Here is a 19,795-nt window from a genome sequence, read left to right on the forward strand (position 1 = left end):
CTGGTCCAATGTTGCACATGCGGCGTTAACACAAAATGAACGAATGAATCATTCTCTGAGACAACTCGTGTGACTCCCGAGTCATTTTAAAGATTTGTTCAGAGAGAAAGAATCATTCATGAACGACCCATAACTAGTCTCGAGTGAGTGTGAAAGTGAAAGTGGATCACGACCACGAGGATTTAACTAAAGTAACTGCTTTTAATCTTACAACAGAATATTTCTGTATTCGTTATTGAAAGACTGAACACATTTGATCTTCTTTCACAGGTCAGTGACAGAAATATAACTCAGATATTATAGGTATCACAGTTGTTTCTGCTTCGATTAGTAACTTATAGGCCTGTGTCAACTTGGACATACGCCGATATTAACATGTCAAATATTCAACTACTTTTGTTGTTCACAACTTAAATGTTAACAAAATTGATTTAGACGTTTGTTGTTTATTGGTTGATAATCAAAGTTTAGTCATTTGATGATTTTATTCAAAAGTTAATGACAGACTGATGAGGACAAGATACAGTGAAGCTCAAAATCACATTTACAGAAAACAAGATGAAATCATTCTTATAGTTTTTTTAATATGTTGAAATAAAAAATGAGCTGAATAATCTTTTGTGGTGTTAGGGCATGGTGACCTACAGTATTAACTGTGTTTTTCAAAGAACATTTTACCTCCTAAATACAATAAATTATTTCAAGACTAAATCGTCTTTCAAATTTCTATATACAATTTTTGTATACGGTTATGTTTGTGGAATTAAATGGGAAATTATGCAAAATTTGATTGCAAACATTCAAGTGTCATTTAGTGTTGTATGTTTTCAAATGACCTCCACAGGAAAATATCAATAATGGAATCTTTATCAACAAGAACAGAAACTGGAAGTCATAGTATAGACATCCCCCCAAGTGAGTCAGTAATACCGAAAAAAACAAATAACTATTCTCATATTGTAATGTTCCTGATGTATTTTCATAATTTCTCTTTGCAGTGATGTCATCCTCCAGTGATCCAGTGACTGAAAGACTTCTGTGTTCAATCTGTCTGGATGTGTTCAGTGATCCAGTCAGCACTCCATGTGGACACAACTTCTGTAAGATCTGTCTGAAAATACACTGGAACAACAGTCAAGACTACAGATGTCCAAACTGTAAAGAAACATTCAAGCAGAGACCTGATCTCAAGATTAATACAACACTCAGAGAACTTGTGGATGAACATAAGAAAACTCATGAAGAACAACCTGAAGCTGAAGTTGTGTGTGACATCTGTACTGAAGGAAAGCTGAAGGCTGTGAAGTCGTGTCTGGTGTGTCAGAGCTCTTACTGTGAAACTCACCTGGAGTCTCATTTGAGAGTGTCAGGATTACAGAAACACAAACTGATTGATCCTGTGAAGAATCTGCAGGATTATATATGTCAGAAACATGACAGACCTCTGGAGCTCTTCTGTAGAGATGATCAGACATGTGTGTGTCAGTTCTGCACTGAAGGAGATCACAAGAATCACAACACTGTTCCTTTAGAAGAGGTGAGAATACTGCATACTGTCAAGTGCTGAAATGTTTTTTATGATGTCATTCATCTTTAAAGATTATTGACTAAGTAAAACACTCCACATTGTTTAAAAAATCATGTTTTAATATGCTTTATGTCAGTCTGAACTTAGGGAGATGATGAAGGAGAAGCAAAGAGCTGCAGAGAGGTGGTATGAAGATGTTATTAAAGATCTGAAGAGGAGATCACTGAACTGAAGAAGAGAAACACTGAGCTGGTGAATCAGAAGCAGATAACAGCAGAGAGACGGTATGAAGATGTTATTAAAGTTCGAGATCAGAAGATTACTGAACTGAAGAAGAGAAACATTGAGCTGGAGCTGAAGATCTCTAACACTGAAGATGATCTCCTCCTCATACAGGTCTGTAGATCTCTCTCGGAATACTGGGTCTTTCATATCTGAGGAGACTTCATGGAGTTCTATTAATTATATTTACATTCACATTACAATTTTTATGAATATTACTTTTCTAAGTTTGTGCTAATTGTTCACAGCATTAACTTATAATCATATTGTTGCTATTAACTTTTGACACTGTAACTGCGGCGACATTTCCACAGAAAAATAAACGTAATTGGTTGCTTTACCTGTCAGTCACATGTCGTTTTGGGCTGCATTGGCCAAAGAAAGCGACGACTCGTGACTAGTTTTTGTAGTGCCATGCTCTACTTTCTAAGCTACAGGAACATACATTTATTTAAATACTTCATCAATTATTGCAAAAAGTTTCTTTGTGAGCAAAGAATATGAACAAATAATGCAACTGTTGTCAAAGTTTTTTTTAAATAACGTATCATAGCTCAGACTAGAGAGATCCATGTTGAAAGATTATTGTTGAAAGAACAGATTTTTGACTGTGGATTTTACAGTAAGTTAATATACAGTATATCCTGTAAACTATTGTAGTTTTAATAGTAATTTTATTGTGGTTTAAAATTAAGAAGCTTGCTGGCTATATTTTTTTTCTGTAATATACTGTTGATTTTACAGTAATTTCTTTTACAGTATACACTGCACATGAGCGGCTTGATGTGATGAGCCCTAGAGCCCTTTATAAACCGAAATTCTGTCTATGATAGAAGACAGAATGATAGAAATGAAACAAAGCACTTAAATAACCCTATTAAAGTCAGAATCCTTACATTTTCGATGTATCCTCGTTCACATTAAAGTCATTGTGAACTTGTTACGTTTATTCTACATTTAAAATAATGTAGTCTGTTTTTACCCCAACCTTAACCTCATACATTAATATCTTTCCCTTAAATAACAAGTATTGGACACAGAGATCGCAATGATGAAAAAAGTACATCTCTATTCTGTAAAATCTTGCATATGTTTTTACGTATTCTTGTATGCCTGATGCGTTACAAAGATATGATGCTTTGAAAAAAAAATATTGTATTTTGGTCGACAGTACTGGCATAGACCTGTTTTTTCCAACCTTTTTTTTTCCAATTCTATAATTTCATATTCAAAGCATAAGCAAAGAATACATAAATATTTAACTGAAATAGTTGTCATATTGTACTAGAAAAACAACTCAAACAAACACACTCACCCCTGTCTTTTGTACATGTGTGGTCGGGGTTATCGTTGTATTGTATAGAACACCACTCTTTTTGTTAGGACTACACCAGTGGTCCACTACATGCAGAATGATGTGAGACGACAAACTTTCGTAAAAGTTTTACTCTCTTGTTGCATGTTGTTTGGACGGGGTGTAAGAGTACAAAGCTTTTCAAATAATGTATGTAGCCAAGACCAGAGAGATCCATGATGAGACATCTGATTTTTTACATTTTATTTTATTCTGGATTATCTCAGGACAAGCTTGTAATTATAAAAGTTTCGCTGATATGCCACACAGGATACATACTGTATGAGATCACTGTTTTTTTTTGTTTTTAGGAAAAATATCAGAAAGACTTGAGTCGTCAGCAGAAGTCTTCATCTGAGCGTTCTTTTAGGTTCTGGTTCCTAGTTGTGGCAGTCCTGTTTGTGTTGTCTGCTTGTTTCATTCAGGCTTACAATCACATACAACACAGTGAAGCTGGTAGGTGAAGATTGTATACACAGAGTTTATTGTTCTACCAACTGAGCTACATGAACATATATTTATTTAAATACTGCATCAATGTTGGAAATTGAGTTTCTTTGTGAGCAAATAATATGAACAAATAATGCAACTGTTGACAGAAGAGTGCAAAGTTTTTTTTTAAATATCATATCATAGCTCAGACTAGAGAGATCCATGTTGAAGATTCATGTTGAGAGATCAGATTTTTGACTCTAGATTTTATTCTGGCTAATCTCAGGACAGTCTGGTGATTGTTAAAGTTTCTGCTGAAATGCTGCACAAGATACATATGAAATAACTGCTGTCTTTTTCTCAGAAATCACTGAAATGAAGATGAGAAACAATGAGCTGAACTTAGACATACAACGCTGTAAAGCTGGTAGGTGAAGATTAAAAACACAGAGTTTATTGTTCTACCAACTGAGCTACAGGAACATATATTTATTTAAATACTGCATCAATGTTGTAAATAAAGTTTCTTTGTGAGCAAACAATCTGTACAAATAATGCAACTGTTGACAGTTTTTTATAAATATCATATCATAGCTCAGACTAAAGAGATCCATGTTGAAAGATTAATGTTGAGAAATCAGATTTTTGACTGTAGATTTTATTCTGGCTAATCTCAGGACAGTCTGGTGATTGTTAAAGGTGCGATGAATTAAAATCAAAAATTTTACCCGAGCTTTTATTATATAAGAGGTAATCGTATTCACGCGAACATCACGTAAGTGTCAGAACTGAAAACGCCCTTGTTATTGAGATTACATCAGTTATTGACGCCATGCCCAGTGAACGGCAGGTTCCGGAATGCACCTATCTATGACGTCATTAATAGGTTGAACACCCCTTCTATAGAAAAATATCAATGACTTCTTCTCTAGCCCCCACTGGTTCGCGCATTACAGACGTGGAACGAGATAGAGCGAGCAAGCAATAAACAAACATGCTGTTAAAGACAGCTAAATATTGTGCCACCCCTGGTTGTGGAAGAATACAGTCACTGCATAACCTTCCTTCGGATTCTGATATTAGGAATGCAGAGTTAAAGTTTATTTTTAAAGACGTTCCAGCTAATGTGGGAAAAACATGGAGCGTTTGCTCGTTTCATGTCTCCGAGGATTCCTTCGTGAACAAGGCACAGGTCGACACTTAATTTCCGGAGAGTTTAAAATTAAAAAGCAGTGCTGTGCCTTCAATTGAATCCCATAGAAATGGCGCAGCAATCTTATGTGAGTAAAACATTTTTGTACTATCCGTCAATATGCTTTGTTAGAGATCGCTTGATGTGCCCTGAGCACTGTTCGGACCTCTAGTCATTTGTAATAATTGCAGAGGTTGTCTGTGATCTTAGTCCCTTGCGAATCGGGATCTCTGTGATTTGGTTGGCTCGTATATAATTTTTCTGGGTGATATCCATAAGTTACAGGATGTCTCCTGTTTGTTTATGTATCATGGAAACTCTCGAAAAAATTTTAGACCCGCAATCGCAGTGATCTTCTGTCCGGTCAAATGCTGACAGGTACGCTCATATATCATTAACACAATACAAGTATAGGCTATACAAACTATACGTAAAGCCTTGCCATCAAATCCGGGAAATAAGTCAGTAAATTTGAGTAAAATCATGCCGTGCATGAGCGTCATATGAAATACTGATGTGGGGAGGTCATTTATAAGTCACAGGAGGTCTCCAGGTAAAACTAATGCCGTGAAAGGTGTTATATGTAACCTAATGTTACATCTCTAACCAGATTCACAGAAGGCTCCAACTACGCAAACTGCTATCCAATCAAAGCAGTGGCCGTTAACTTCAGAGTGTCTTCAATGCGACACGCCCATTAAAACCGAGAGTTTGCAGAGCTGGGCTCAAATTATGGGTGGAAAATAGCCTATTTCTTATTGATTTTGATGTTTTGGGGATGTAAAAACCACGCAAACGTCATAAGAAGACCTCATATAACAATATAAAACAATAAACAACTCCACTTCATCACACCTTTAAAATTTTATGCTGCACAAGATACATATGAAATAACTGCTGTCTTTTTCTCAGAAATCACTGAATTCAAAAAGAAAAACAATGAGCTGAACTTAGAGATGCAACGCCGTGAAGCTGGTAGGTGAAGATTGAATACACAGAGTTTATTGTTCTACCAACTGAGTTACAGGAACATATATTTATTTAAATACTGCATCAATGTTGTAAATTAAGTTTCTTTGTGAGCAAAAAATATGAACAAATGAACACAGAGATCCCGATTCGCAAGGGACTAAGATCACAGACAACCTCTACAATTAATGCAACTGTTGACAGAAGAGTGTAAAGTTTTTTTAATAATATATCATAGCTCAGACTAGAGAGATCAATGTTGAAAGATTCATGTTGAGAGATCAGATGTTTGACTGTAGATTTTATTCTGTCTAATCTCAGGACAGTCTGGTGATTGTTTAAGTTTCTGCTGAAATGCTGCACAAGATACATATGAAATAACTGCTGTCTTTTTCTCAGAAATTACTCAACTGAAGATAAGAAACAATGAGCTGAAGTTAGACATACAACGCCGTGAAGCTGGTAGGTGAAGATTGAATCTTTTTCTCAGAAATTACTCAACTGAAGATAAGAAACAGTGAGCTTGACTTAAACTTCCGACGCTGTGAAGCTGGTTAGTGAAATTTCAAATACACTTTACAGAGTTTAAAATATTTATAAAATATTAGTTTGAATGTTATATTTTAAAACTTATGTTTTGAACTTCCGAGACTTTTTATTGTACAAAAAACACATTATGGGAAATTATGGGTTATATGATGACAGATATACTGTATGTTGGATGTTTTCTTTTGCTCTTATTGTTTTTTGAGATATAGAATTGATTCAAGACATCACTATCATTAAGTACAAAGGACAAAATTACAATAAAAGAAAATATAATATATAATACAAAGTTTGCACCCGCAGCATCCCCTGACGTTGAGCGAAATAAAAACTGAAACAGTATAAAAAATAAACAAAGGCAGACAATTTTTTGCACTACGTCTGCCCAACAATATGTGATTGGAATAGAAAAAAGTGTAAGAATGACATCATGTCAAACATTGATTCCAGTGGTGTAAGTCTGTAGAGCGTGGCACTGTGGACCAGTGTTCTGATCCATCTCTTGCTGAAGACACTCTTTAATCTTTTTCAATCACATGACAGATCATAAAGGCATTTGTGTTCAATAAAATTGATTCAAGACTTAAAGTATTTTTTTATTCATAAAGTTTAGGTTTAGGGTAAGGTTAGGGGTATGTGTAAAGCTTTGATATGTCAATAAGTTGCCATCCTTTTAATTTTTTATAAATATAATGATATACACTGTTATTGTATAAAGTTTAAAGCACAACAACACTCAGGTGGAAATAGTAACTCATTGTTCAAAATATGTTTTGGTTCAGTCAGAAAATGGCCAATGGTTTGTGTGATGGGTAGTTTCAGAGGTATTGTTAGATACTGAAAGAATTTGTTTCAATGCAAATCTCTGTGTTTGCATGTTTTTGTGAAATGTTTTTACGAAAATCAGTAGAGCTCCTTCAGTTTTGCCAGTTGATCCTGTAAATATTACCACACACACACACACACACACACACACACACACACACATACACACACACACACACACACACACGTACGTGTCTGGTTTACTACATCTTAATGGGGGCAGTCCAGAGGTGTAATGATTTTTATACTGTGGATATTCAATGCCTTACCCTTAACCATAACCATAAATCTAACTATCGGAAAGGTTTATGTACTTTTTATTAGTTCAGTACCATTTTAAAGCTAAATTGCAGTGCATTTAGGCTTAAGTCCCCACCGGGATATACAAGATCGCACACACTCACACACTGATCAGAGAGAACATGAAGCAAAACATTTTACACAAGCTGCTTGTTTATATACTGCATATATAATCCATGTCAGAGATGTGATGATGTTTTGTTGTTGTTTTTCTCTACAGTGTTGAAATCAAAGATGAAGGATTATTCAACCTCAATGTGTCAATGGATTACATATTTCACGTACTACAATTCTTTACATTTATATACTGACACTTTATTCATTAAATATCACAAACATCATCATCATCAGTTGTGATTCATATTCTCTTATTCTCTGCTTTCAGTGGATGTGGGCTCTGGACCCTGATACAGCTCTGTCTCTGAGAGTGAAGCCATCTCATAAGATCTCATATCTACTCAAACAAAGATCAATCTATCACTGAGAAACTCTTTCCATGTTTTAATGATAAAGGTAAAAACTCAGAGGCGTTGATCATTACACCTGTCAATTATCATCAATAGATTTTTATCCTTTTTGTAATGAAAGACAATAGGTTTTGTGTTTAAGTGTTTGCGTGTTTAAAGGTTTGCTCAGACGAACATTCAGACGAAAACACTCAATGGCTGTGTTAACCAAATCCTTCTTGCCTCATCAAAAACAGCTCTGCTCACAGCAACCCGTTTTAGTGCACGTCTCTTTAAATGAAAATAAGTTACAGCGAACCCCACCACCCAAACATGTAGTACTTCCATGGCAATGGTTTAGCTAAATTATATTTCCTGAATACCTCTGCGGCTCGTTTTATCTTAAACATCTCAAATCATTCGTCTGGAGACTTAAAATTTGGTCATAGCAAACAGCGCTCACATTGTTCATGTATGCTTTCCTAAAATCCACAGATTGCACACCTGCAGATCTCAGCAGAATAACGAGGATTCAAGCGCTTGTCATTGACAAGTTATAACATTACACACACAAGCTGTGAATGATTTTTCAGCCTAAGCACGAATGATTTGAGACATTTAAAACTAAACTAACCAGCAGTGTTTGCTCCTGTTCATTAGCAAAACAAACAGCTTGCCGCAGCTAAACAAATTAACGCACATAATGTATATAAACGGTACATTTGCATCAATTCACACTGTTGATAAATATTACTAACATCGGCAGTTTTGTCTCGTTCAGTTGGTCTCGATCCCTCTTGAGGAACATCTTTGAATATAATCCTGCTTGTACTGTCCTAGGTTGAAAAAGCACTCTGGCTGGAAGTTATTCGCGCAAACAAGCAGGTTTTTACTTATGGTTTCTGATGGATTTCCACTTAAAATAAATCCACTGCTGTCTCTTCCTGGGTTTGGACTCTGTGCAGCGACTACATTGCAAGTTGTCAACAAACTTTAGCCATGGCATCACGTACATCGCTGTCGCTAGATGCACCGGGGACCCGATTATCTGATGTCTCCTTTAAGATAAAGTGTTTTATTTTAATTACAGAATACATTTACATAAATGTTTTGTTTTACACCCCATTACAAAGTTTCTTCACATCATCTTAACTCTAGGTTTAACTAAACATTTTAGTAATCAGAAATGTGAAGAGATGTGTTTTATCTCACTATGTTACAGGATTTTTTAGGTGTTTGGTAAGGCAAACAAACTATCACTTATTGTGAGTACTTATTGTGTCCCCTTAAGTGTGAATTTTGCAGTTAGTTCTTCCTTTATTTTGTCCAATAATTTGATCATTTTTCTCTAAAGCTTTTTATGTAAAAACATCCTTGGCACCTGATGTGTTAATGTTAACACATTGTTTTGAGTTACTTATTTCACACATTATGTGTTACATGCAACACACATTGTGTTGATTTCTGACACAAGTTGTGTTGAAAATAATACAAAACGTGTTGTTCAAAAGATTGAACACAGAGATGTTCATTTAAGAAAAGCAGATTATTTACTCATCCTCATGTCATTCCAAACATGTACAGTGTGACTTTCTTCTGGAAGAAATATCTTGGACAAAAGAAGATATTTTAAAGAACATTGGTAACTAAAGAACATTGAACCCCATTGACCCCAACAAATGTACACAAAACCACTGAGACATTTCTCAAAATATCTTCTTTTGCGTTACACAGAAGAAACTGTCATACAGGTTTTGAACGACGTGAGGGTGAACACATTTCTATAAGATATTTCTGATTATGATTTTCTTCTTACAAACTGTTTTTCTCCTCGCTTGTGAACTATTAAAATGTTATTATAAATGTTGACTCTGTGTCATGTGTGGATTAAGAATACAGAGTGGTTTTAAACTCTTTTTTACTTTTCTGGTGATGGACATGTTTAAAAAATATACTGTACAGTAAGAACTAAGGTTTGTCTGCACATTCACTGCTGGTGAATAACAACAAGTGAAGCTTCAGTGACTCACAAATGATTCTGTAGAACAATAAAATAAATTGTATAAAAATGTCGTCCTCTGCTGAACAGATGATGTGATCTGTGTGAGTGATGTAATGGGTGGAGTGATGACGTCACCACAGTGTTGGTGAAAGTGAAAGTGAGGATCAACTATAGAGGCTGAAGTCAAACTAAAATATCTGCTTTCAATTTAACAACAGAATATTTCTTCAGACATTGTAAGAGTGAACACAGCTGATCTTCACTCACAAGTAAGGGACAGAAATACTGTAAAACACAGATTGTCCTCGACTGATAGACTTTATAAAAGTTTTAAAGTTAGTGTTCAAATAATCTACTACAGTATGAGGAAAGTTGGATTTTAGCCGATTTTAGCAGGTCAAATACTCAACTGTTTAGTTGTTTACTGCTTAAATGTTATTGAAATTGAATTCAAAGTTTCTTATTGGTTGTAAAGCAAAGTCATTTGTTTTTTTAACACAACTTGACTAAAGAAACAGGAAGTGAATGAAAGACTGAAGAAGGATTCTGCAGGTGTAAAACACATTTACAGAAGACAAGCTAAATTATTCTTATAGTTTTTTAATGTTAAATTAAAAAATGAACTGAATAATATTTTGTGTTAATATGGGACCTACAGTATTGAGTGTTTCTCAAAGGACATCTTACCTTCAGAATATATTTTAAGACTCAATAGTCTTTCAAAATCCTTATATTATACAGTTTTTAATTTTAACATTTTAGTTTACATTTTTAATAAAGTATTGTTTAATGGCAAATTGTGCAATGTGCAATATTTGGTTGCAAACATAATGTCATAACGTGTTTTGATTTTTGTTTTTTTTAATGACCTCAACAGGGAAAGATCAATGACAGAATCTTCATCAACATCACCATAAAGAAGAGAAACAAGAAGACATAGTATAGAACAACCCCAAGTGAGTAAATAACTCAGATAAAAAATTAATGACTACTCTTCATATTGTAAATGTATGATTGATATCAGACACGTTGGTGATATATTTTCATAATTTCTCTTTGCAGTGATGTCATCCTCCAGTGATCCAATGACTGAGAGACTTCTGTGTTCAATCTGTCTGGAAGTGTTCAGTGATCCAGTCAGCACTCCATGTGGACACAACTTCTGTAAGATCTGTCTGAATACATACTGGAACAACAGTGAAGACTACAGATGTCCAAACTGTAAAGAAACATTCAAGCAGAGACCTGATCTCAAGATTAATACAACACTCAGAGATGTTGTGGATGAACATAAGAAGAAATCTCCTGAAGAACAACCTGAAGCTGAAGTTGTGTGTGACATCTGTACTGAAGGAAAGCTGAAGGCTGTGAAGTCGTGTCTGGTGTGTCAGATCTCTTACTGTGAAACTCACCTGGAGTCTCATTTGAGAGTGTCAGGATTACAGAAACACAAACTGATTGATCCTGTGAAGAATCTGCAGGATTATATATGTCAGAAACATGACAGACCTCTGGAGCTCTTATGTAGAGATGATCACACATGTGTGTGTCTCATCTGCACTGTGACGGATCACAAGAACCACAACTTTGTTTCTGTAAAGGATGAGGGTGAAGAGAGGAAGGTGAGAGTTATTAACAATATTACAGAAACAGTTCACAAAAAAGGAATAAGCAACCTTTATTCATGAAAGTTCTGTATTATGTTCACATTTGTTTTTGTTGTTTTTTAGATACAGATCTTGAAGACACAAACAGACGTCCAGCAGATGATTCAAGACAGAATCAAGAAGACTGAAGATATCAAACATTCAGCAGAACTCAGAAGAGTGAGTTTAAAAACTGTTGAAGAAGTTCAGTGTGTAATAGATTGTGTTTTTATTTGCTTAGTGAATTAAGTTGTTGAACAGAACATGGAACATTTGTTTTTTTCGTCAGAGAAACACAGAGAAGGAGAAAGCAGCCAGTGTTGCGGTCTTCAGTGATCTCATGAGCTCCATTGAGAGATGTCAGTCTGAACTGCTGGAGATGATGGAGGAGAAGCAGAAAGCAGCAGAGAAACATGATGAAGATGTCATTAAAGATCTGGAGCAGGAGATCACTGAACTGAAGAAGAGAAACATTGAGCTGGAGCAGATCTCACACACTGAACATCATCTCCAACTCATACAGGTCACTGCATCTCTATCATCAATTATAAAGCTTGTTGTTAAGTTGTTCTTAAAATGTGTCTCAAGTCCATTTGGGAAATTTGAGATGTGAGGTCTCTCTATGCTGATGTTCTTCTCTCTACTGCCTAAAGATTCACTCGTCCATCTGCAGCCCTTTAAACACCAAGAACTGTCCTGAGATCAGTTTGAAGAGTCATGTGAGTGTTGAGAAAGTGAGGAGATCTCTGACTCAACTGCAGGAGAATCTACAGGAGAAACTCAGTGAAGCTGGTAGGTGAACATCACACACACTGAACAGAGATTATTTTAATGTCAACTGTCCTAAAACCTATAAACAGTGCTCACCTACACAAAGTGATAGAGCTCCTTCAGATTTAATACTTGATCCTTTAAACATCAGCAAACACAAACATTGATCAGAGAGAAACATGATGTAAATTATTTTATAAAGCTTAAATCTTGTTTTTAAATGCAAATATATTTGTCATCATGTGTCTGTACAGTGTTGAAGTGGATGCAGCAGTATGCAGGTACAGTGTGTCATCTGCTCTCTTCACTCATATACTACAATACTTTACATTTATATACTGACACATTATTCATTAAATATCACAAACATCATCATCATCAGTTGTGAATGATATTCTCTGATCTCTCTCAGTGGATGTGACTCTGGATCCTGATACAGCTCATCCTAATCTCATTCTGTCTGATGATGAGAAATATGTGAGACATGGAGACATTAGTCATAAACTCCCAGACAACCCAAAGAGATTTGATAGATATGCAATTGTTCTGGGAAAGGAGGGATTCTCATCAGGGAGATTTTATTATGAGGTTCAGGTGAAGGGAAAGACTGACTGGCAATTAGGAGTGGCCATAGAATCTGTTAACAGGAAGGGAGATATCACACTGACACCAGTGAATGGATTCTGGACTCTGTTGTTGAGGAATGAGAATAAATATGCAGCTGTTTCTGATCCCTCTGTGTCACTGAGTGTAAATCCACAGAAGGTGGGTGTGTTTGTGGATTATGAGGAGGGTTTGGTCTCCTTTTATGATGTGGAGAACAGATCTCATATCTACTCTTATACTGATCAATCCTTCACTGAGAAACTCTATCCATATTTTAGCCCATGTTTGAATGATGAAGGTAAAAACTCAGAGCCATTGATCATCACACCTGTCAATTAAACTCATGATTTTTTTATATCTGAAATACTAGACAAAACAACACTTTCTATGATTAAATAAAAAGGACCAAGTAAATTTGGAAACATTAACCATTTTTTTTGTTTTCCATTTTTAAACATACAATACTACTGTAAATGCAGATTATGTTCAAAGTGTAATGTTAATATTTCTACATTGCTTCAGAATGATGTATGCAATGATTGTATTACATTTCTGCTAGTTATCTGATATATAATAAATATGTATGTAAATTTTGAATTTAAATTAGCCAAGTTAATGACAACAATATTTTTTTTATTAAGACTATTTCTATAAAATACAGTAGAAATACTCATATGTAGAAATACTCATGTGTTATGAGTCAATGGTACAGTACAGTGATGAAATCAGATGGTTATGCCTCACAGGGGCGGCTGGACCATTAGTGTGACACACAAGTGAGAAAACAAGGGATGTTTTTATGTCACATTCACTCTCAGTGTTATACTTGCTGTCAGTAAACAATAGTCTTGTTCCAGTTGACCTATTCTAGCCTGACACAGACTGAAGACATTTACCGGTTGCAGATGGAATAAAGAATAAAAACACATAATCAGGTTTGACAATTCATGCTGAACCTGCGACAGAACACATGATTTTACTGCCTTTATTACTGATAAAGTGGATATGATAGAAATTTTGAATCATACAGTGATTCTCAAACTGGCGACCCGCAGAAAAATCCAGAGAGGACACAGATTTTGTGGCATTTAATAAAATATAGAAATTTATTATAGATTTTTCACAATGAAATATCAGAAAAAACAGACCACCAATGAAAAGAAATGATGTTACAGCATTGTATATATTTTTGGTTTAATTAAAATTCTAAGTTTAAGATTATACATCTTTATTTCAAAATACGCAAATTGATCCACTCCACATAAAGGGGCCTTACAACGAAAAGATTGAGAACCACTGCTATAATGGATTTTTTTGTGATTTATCGCATCAATTGATGAAAACCTTTATAATCATTATGATAATGATGTTGATAATATACAGATTGTATCTGTATGTCGTGTAAGTTACAGTTGAAAGAAAAAGTATGTGAACCCTTTGGGCTTACTTGGATTTCTTCATAAATTGGTCATAAAATGTGTTCTGATCTTCATCTAAGTCACAACAATAGAGAAACACAGTCTGCTTAAACTAATACCGCACAAACATTATACGTTTTCATGTTTTTATTGAAAACAACATGTTAATATTCATAGTGCAGGGTGGAAACAGTATGTGAAACCCTAGGCTAATGACTTCTCCAAGAGCTAATTGGAGCCAGGAGTCAGCCAACCTGGGGTCCAATCAATGTGATGAGATTGGATGTGTTGATTAAAGCTGGCCTGTCCAATAAAAAACACACACCAGTTTTGAGTTTGCTGTTCTGAAGAAGCGTTGTCTGATGTGAACCATGCCTCACACAAAAGAGCTCTCAGAAGACCGACGATCAAGAATTGTTGACTTACATAAAGCTGGAAAGGGCTACAAAAGTATATCTAAAAGCCTTGATGTCCATGTGTCAACGGTAAGACAGATTGTCTACAAATGGAGAAAGTTCCGCACTGTTGCTACACTCCCTAGGCGTGGTCGCCCTGTAAAGATGACTGCAAGAGCACAGCGCAGAATGCTCAATCAGGTGAAGAAGAATCCTAGAGTGTCAGCTAAACACTTACAGAAATCTCTGGCACATGCTAACATTTTTGTTGACAAATCTACAATAAGGAAAACATTAAACAACAATGGACTTCATGGGAGGACACCACGGAGGAAGCCACTGCTGTCCAAAAAAAACATTGCAGCACGTTTGAAGTTTGCAAAAGAGGATGTTCCACAGCACTACAGGCAAAACATTCTGTGGACAGATGAAACCAAAATTGAGTTGTTTGGAAAGAACACACAACACTATGTGTGGAGAACAAAAGGCACAGCACACCAACATCAAAACCTCATCCCAACTGTGAAATATGGTGGAGGGGGCATCATGGTTTGGGGCTGCTTTGCTGCCTCAGGCCCTGGACGGATTACTGTCATCGATGGGAAAAATGATTTCCAAAGTTTATCAAGACATTTTGCAGGAAAACTTAAGACCATCTGTCCGCCAACTGAAGCTTAACAGAGGATGGACGATGCAACAGGACAACGACCCAAAGCATAGAAGTAAATCAACAACAGAATGGCTTCAACAGAAGAAAATACGCCTTCTGGAGTGGCCCAGTCAGAGTCCTGACCTCAACCCGATTGAGATGCTGTGGCATGCCCTGAAGAGAGCGATTCACACCAGACATCCCAAGAATATTGATGACCTGAAACACCTTTGTAAAGAGGAATGGTCCAAAATTTCTCCTGACCGTTGTGCAGGTCTGATCTGCAACTATAGGAAACGTTTGGTTGAGGTTATTGCTGCCAAAGGAAGGTCAACCAGTTATTAAACCCAAAGGTTCACATACTGTTTCCACCCTGCACTATGAATGTTTACATGTTGTGTTCAATAAAAACATGAAAACGTATAATGTTTGTGCGGTATTAGTTTAAGCAGACTGTGTTTCTCTATTGTTGTGACTTAGATGAAGATCAGAACACATATTATGACCAATTTATGAAGAAATCCAAGTGAGCCCAAAGGGTTCACATACTTTTTCTTTCAACTGTATGTGTTTTCCCGGTCACTATATGTCAACGTTCACCCTCATGAAGAATACTGTAGTACAGTGTTTACTGAAGTAAACTGTGTTATACTTTAGTATAGTGTATTATAATATGCAAATATTCACTATATAATATGGTTCACGAACACAGCAACAAAGATCTGCCAGAAGAGCAGAAGGACTATCATGCTCTTTAATACACGTTTGCAGTTCAGGACACAATATTCTCAATAACTGTTCCATAATAATCTCTCTGCAACCTGTTGGACTGTCTTATGGCCAGCTTCCACCCGTTTTAAGAGAAATCTTTTAAGCGTACATACAGTTCCTTGTGAGATCTTTCTTTCAATAGCACATCTAGGGAGAGGAAACTTTGTCGATAAGTCTCAAAATGAATGTAATATTTCCTCAGTATAGCATCTTTCACCTGCTTGTAGTAATTCAAAGGTATAGTCAAATAATGCTCAACACCGTCTGTCTCACAAGTTTCTTCAATGAACCGGCTGCTCTTGTAAACAGGACCACATCAGAGGCTCCACTAGATACATCCAGACATCCTCCATCAGAGACTCCAGAAGTTCTTTAAGAACTTTTATTATTTGCAGAAAACGTTCAATATAGACACTAGCTGACCCTCCTCTCTGAGGTCCATCAGCAGAACTGACTCAAACATCAAGACGAAACCTTTTCTACCCAACTGGACAAACCAATTCAAGTAAATAGATAAAAATAGAAATCCTATACATAAGCACATAAATCAACACAATTAACTTTAAATTCCAGTCTATATTTTGAACATCAAAAAGATAATAACCAGAAAACAAAAAACAAAACATTCACAAGAATTATCATCAACAAACATAAACTATAACCCCCCCACTGAACCATGGTGCAGCCATGAGCTCATAGGTAAGAAAGAGTGAGTCTTCAGTAAGAGGAGGTAAGAGACAAAAAATATAATACAGATTGTCCTGAATGTTTTATGCTGTTATGTTTTGGTTATGTTAGTAATAAATCAATTAACAGCAAAGAGAGAGATCGCACTGAAACCAGTAAATGGATTCATGTTATGATGTGGAGTCCCGATCTCATATCTACTCTTTCACTAAACAATATTTCACTGAGAAACTCTATCCATATTTTAGCCCATCCCCAAAATATATGTGTAAAAACTAGCTGTTAGGCTTAAACATCACACCTGTCAATTACAGTTAAAAAATATATACTTCTATTTTGATCCTGTTTTTGTTTTTAAATAAACCATGGTTAATAATCTTAATTATTTCTGTGGCTTTATATAACATGTTACCTGTTTGAACTGATAGTTTGATTTTGAATACTTTGAACATTCACATTTGAGAATGTAAACTTGACACCATGCAGAATAAATGCAGGTATATTTCTGCAGAAAACAACAGTGCAGTGTTTTGTGGCTCAAGACTTTGACTTTATCTTAACGCTCATCTGGATCTAAAATAAAAAGTAGGTACACAACAAATATGAGGCTAAACTCAAAAGGAACACATTTTGTCTACAATTAATTGAACAAAAAATCTTTCCTCATTTAGTCATTTCAAACCGGTTTGACTTCTGCAGAACACAAAATAAGATATTTTGAATAAAGTTTTTAATGAAACAACATTGACCCATTCACAGTCTGGCGATAGAAGATCTGACTATAGAGAATATAGTCTAACAACACTATAATCAGACATGTTGGTGATGTATTTTCATAATTTCTCTTTGCAGTGATGTCATTTTGTTTCTGTAAAGGATGAGGGTAGAGAGAGGAAGGTGAGAATTCCCAACTCACAATAGTTAATCAAAAATATGTTAATTTCTTTCTGTGTCATTTATTTTGGGAAAATTTGAATATAAAGTTGCACATCAGAGATTTGAGAGTTGTAATGAAGTGGAACAATATTAGTATATAAAGACGTATTTTATATCTGATTGCTTCAGGATGCTTTGAATAAAGCATGGGCAAATGTTTATTGTTTTGCTTTCTGTTGAAGAAAGTCAAACAGGTTTGGAATGTCTGTTCTTTCTATAGATTCAGTTGTTGAAGACATTGACAGATGTACAGCAGATGATCCAAGACAGAATCAAGAAGATTCAAGATATCAAACATTCAGCAGAACTCAAAACTCAGTGAGTATGAAAACTATTGAAGTTCAATGTTTAATAGATCATGTTTTCATTTGCTGTCTAATAATATCAGTCTGAAGTGCTGGCGATGATGGAGAAGCAGAAAGTAGCAGAGAATCAAGATGTAGATGAAGATGTCATTAAAGATCTGGAGCAGGAGATCACTGAACTGAAACCTGGAAAATTTCATTGGTAGTCAAAAGTGCCAGAGAACTGTTCGCTGTCCTACATTCTTCAAAATGTCTTCTTTTCCTAACTATGCGAGTTATGCGAGGATGTTGAGTTCTGTTTGATTATTCCAATTATCTCTCTCTGTGTTCATCAGAACAAAGAAATGTATACACACTTAATGACTCGAAGGTGAGTACATTTTTGGATGAAGTATTACTTTAATGTAAAACAATTGGCTTTCTGTTGGTAAACTATCAAAATTGTTTGAGAAGAAGTTCAGACAATCCATAATCCATATGTTGTAAGGCTGATTTTAGCACTGATCCTTTTATGCTTTCTGTACTCTGAGTTCAGCTCCGTCGCCGGAATATCGTCACAATGATAGCAAAAAAAATTGGTGCATACATTTAGAAATAAGAGAATCATTTCGTGTTGTGTTTTGTATTACATCCTCTGCTCTTCCAGTGAATGAATGTTTGAACGTTGACTGTCAAACAGCGCCATCTGCTGACTGAAGCAGGTAAATCATATAATTTTCTCATGTAATCATTTTGGATAATGTCTGAGAACAGGATGTGTTACATGAATGCGTGTTATAATATAGGTGACGTAATACAAATATTATAAAAAATAGTTCTCTCTGCCTAATTTTAAGTAAAACAATTTGACTAAAATTTCTCTTGCATAATTGATGAATGCATGACAGTTTTTCTTATAAATTTGATTTACACCTTAATCTTCATTTACATTAAAATGAAGTGTGTGTGACAAAACCTGTAACATCACTGTAGCAACAAGAGAAGGTGAAACTAACACGCATGGTCCTGAACAGATTTATAAGGTCTGGTTAAGTTTAAGTGTGGTGTGAGAGCGTGTTGCTATTTTATTGTTATGTTCACACTAGAAACACAATCCTCTTGACAAATGAGATATGTAGATATTTTATCATTTAAATCACTTGACACATTTATCTTGATCATGTGAGATTCATACGTACACAAACTATATATGGATCCTCAATTTACTCTTTACTCTTTACTCTTAACTCAATTTACTATATATGGATTTACAATTTACTAAATGTATTCAATACACTGAATTGGTCATAATGACTGTAATGGCTTTGTTTGTAAATTATTTTGTGACAATTTTTTAATAATGCTTTAAGCTTTGGTGCATGTAAAATGCTCCTATAAGAGTTATTATTAAATGTTTGATTGCCCTAAGTAAAGAAAAGGGAAAGACCACTGGCTGAAAAAGACTAAAACTTCAGGTTTATTCAGTATATGAGGAAACATTGTACAGTTCTTTGTGAGAGATAGTGAAACTTTTACTGAACCTTTTAAACAACAGAATATTTCTGAACAACAACTCATACAGGTCACTGGATCTCTCTCTTTCACAAATTATCACAACATAAAACAGAATCTGTCATGTTTGAGACTTCATAATGTTCATTTACATTCACAGAATTATATTTTTTCTTCTTTTTCTCAGGAGAAACACATGAAAGACTGGATACATGAGCAAAAGTCTTCATCTGCTTTCCAATTG

The 19,795-nt window shown here is 35.3% G+C and overlaps 2 protein-coding genes across 4 annotated transcripts; both read left to right on the plus strand.

The window, feature by feature from the left end:
• Positions 1-137: 137 nt before the first annotated feature.
• Positions 138-1,891, plus strand: LOC130415307 (E3 ubiquitin/ISG15 ligase TRIM25-like). Of its 2 annotated transcripts, XM_056740898.1 has the most exons (4): positions 138-270; positions 845-915; positions 999-1,537; positions 1,665-1,891. In XM_056740898.1, exons 2-4 carry the CDS (start codon positions 858-860, stop codon positions 1,758-1,760), a joined length of 693 nt encoding a protein of 230 aa, XP_056596876.1. In that variant the 5' UTR covers positions 138-270; positions 845-857; the 3' UTR covers positions 1,761-1,891. The 2 variants fall into 2 exon arrangements, with proteins under 2 accessions (XP_056596876.1, XP_056596877.1); XM_056740899.1 differs by lacking the exon at positions 845-915.
• A 5,960-nt stretch (positions 1,892-7,851) lies between these two features.
• On the plus strand, positions 7,852-13,502 carry LOC130415301 (E3 ubiquitin-protein ligase TRIM39-like). Of its 2 annotated transcripts, none has more exons than XM_056740892.1 (8): positions 7,852-7,941; positions 10,754-10,832; positions 10,939-11,498; positions 11,607-11,702; positions 11,812-12,045; positions 12,176-12,314; positions 12,548-12,574; positions 12,706-13,502. In XM_056740892.1, coding segments are annotated over exons 2-8 (1,590 nt in total). In that variant the 5' UTR covers positions 7,852-7,941; positions 10,754-10,831; the 3' UTR covers positions 13,239-13,502. The 2 variants fall into 2 exon arrangements, with proteins under 2 accessions (XP_056596870.1, XP_056596869.1); XM_056740891.1 differs by lacking the exon at positions 7,852-7,941 and adding an exon at positions 10,007-10,145.
• The last annotated feature ends 6,293 nt before the right edge of the window (positions 13,503-19,795 follow it).

Source organism: Triplophysa dalaica, chromosome 25, assembly GCF_015846415.1.
Source record: "Triplophysa dalaica isolate WHDGS20190420 chromosome 25, ASM1584641v1, whole genome shotgun sequence".
Taxonomy (NCBI): Eukaryota; Metazoa; Chordata; class Actinopteri; order Cypriniformes; family Nemacheilidae; genus Triplophysa; species Triplophysa dalaica.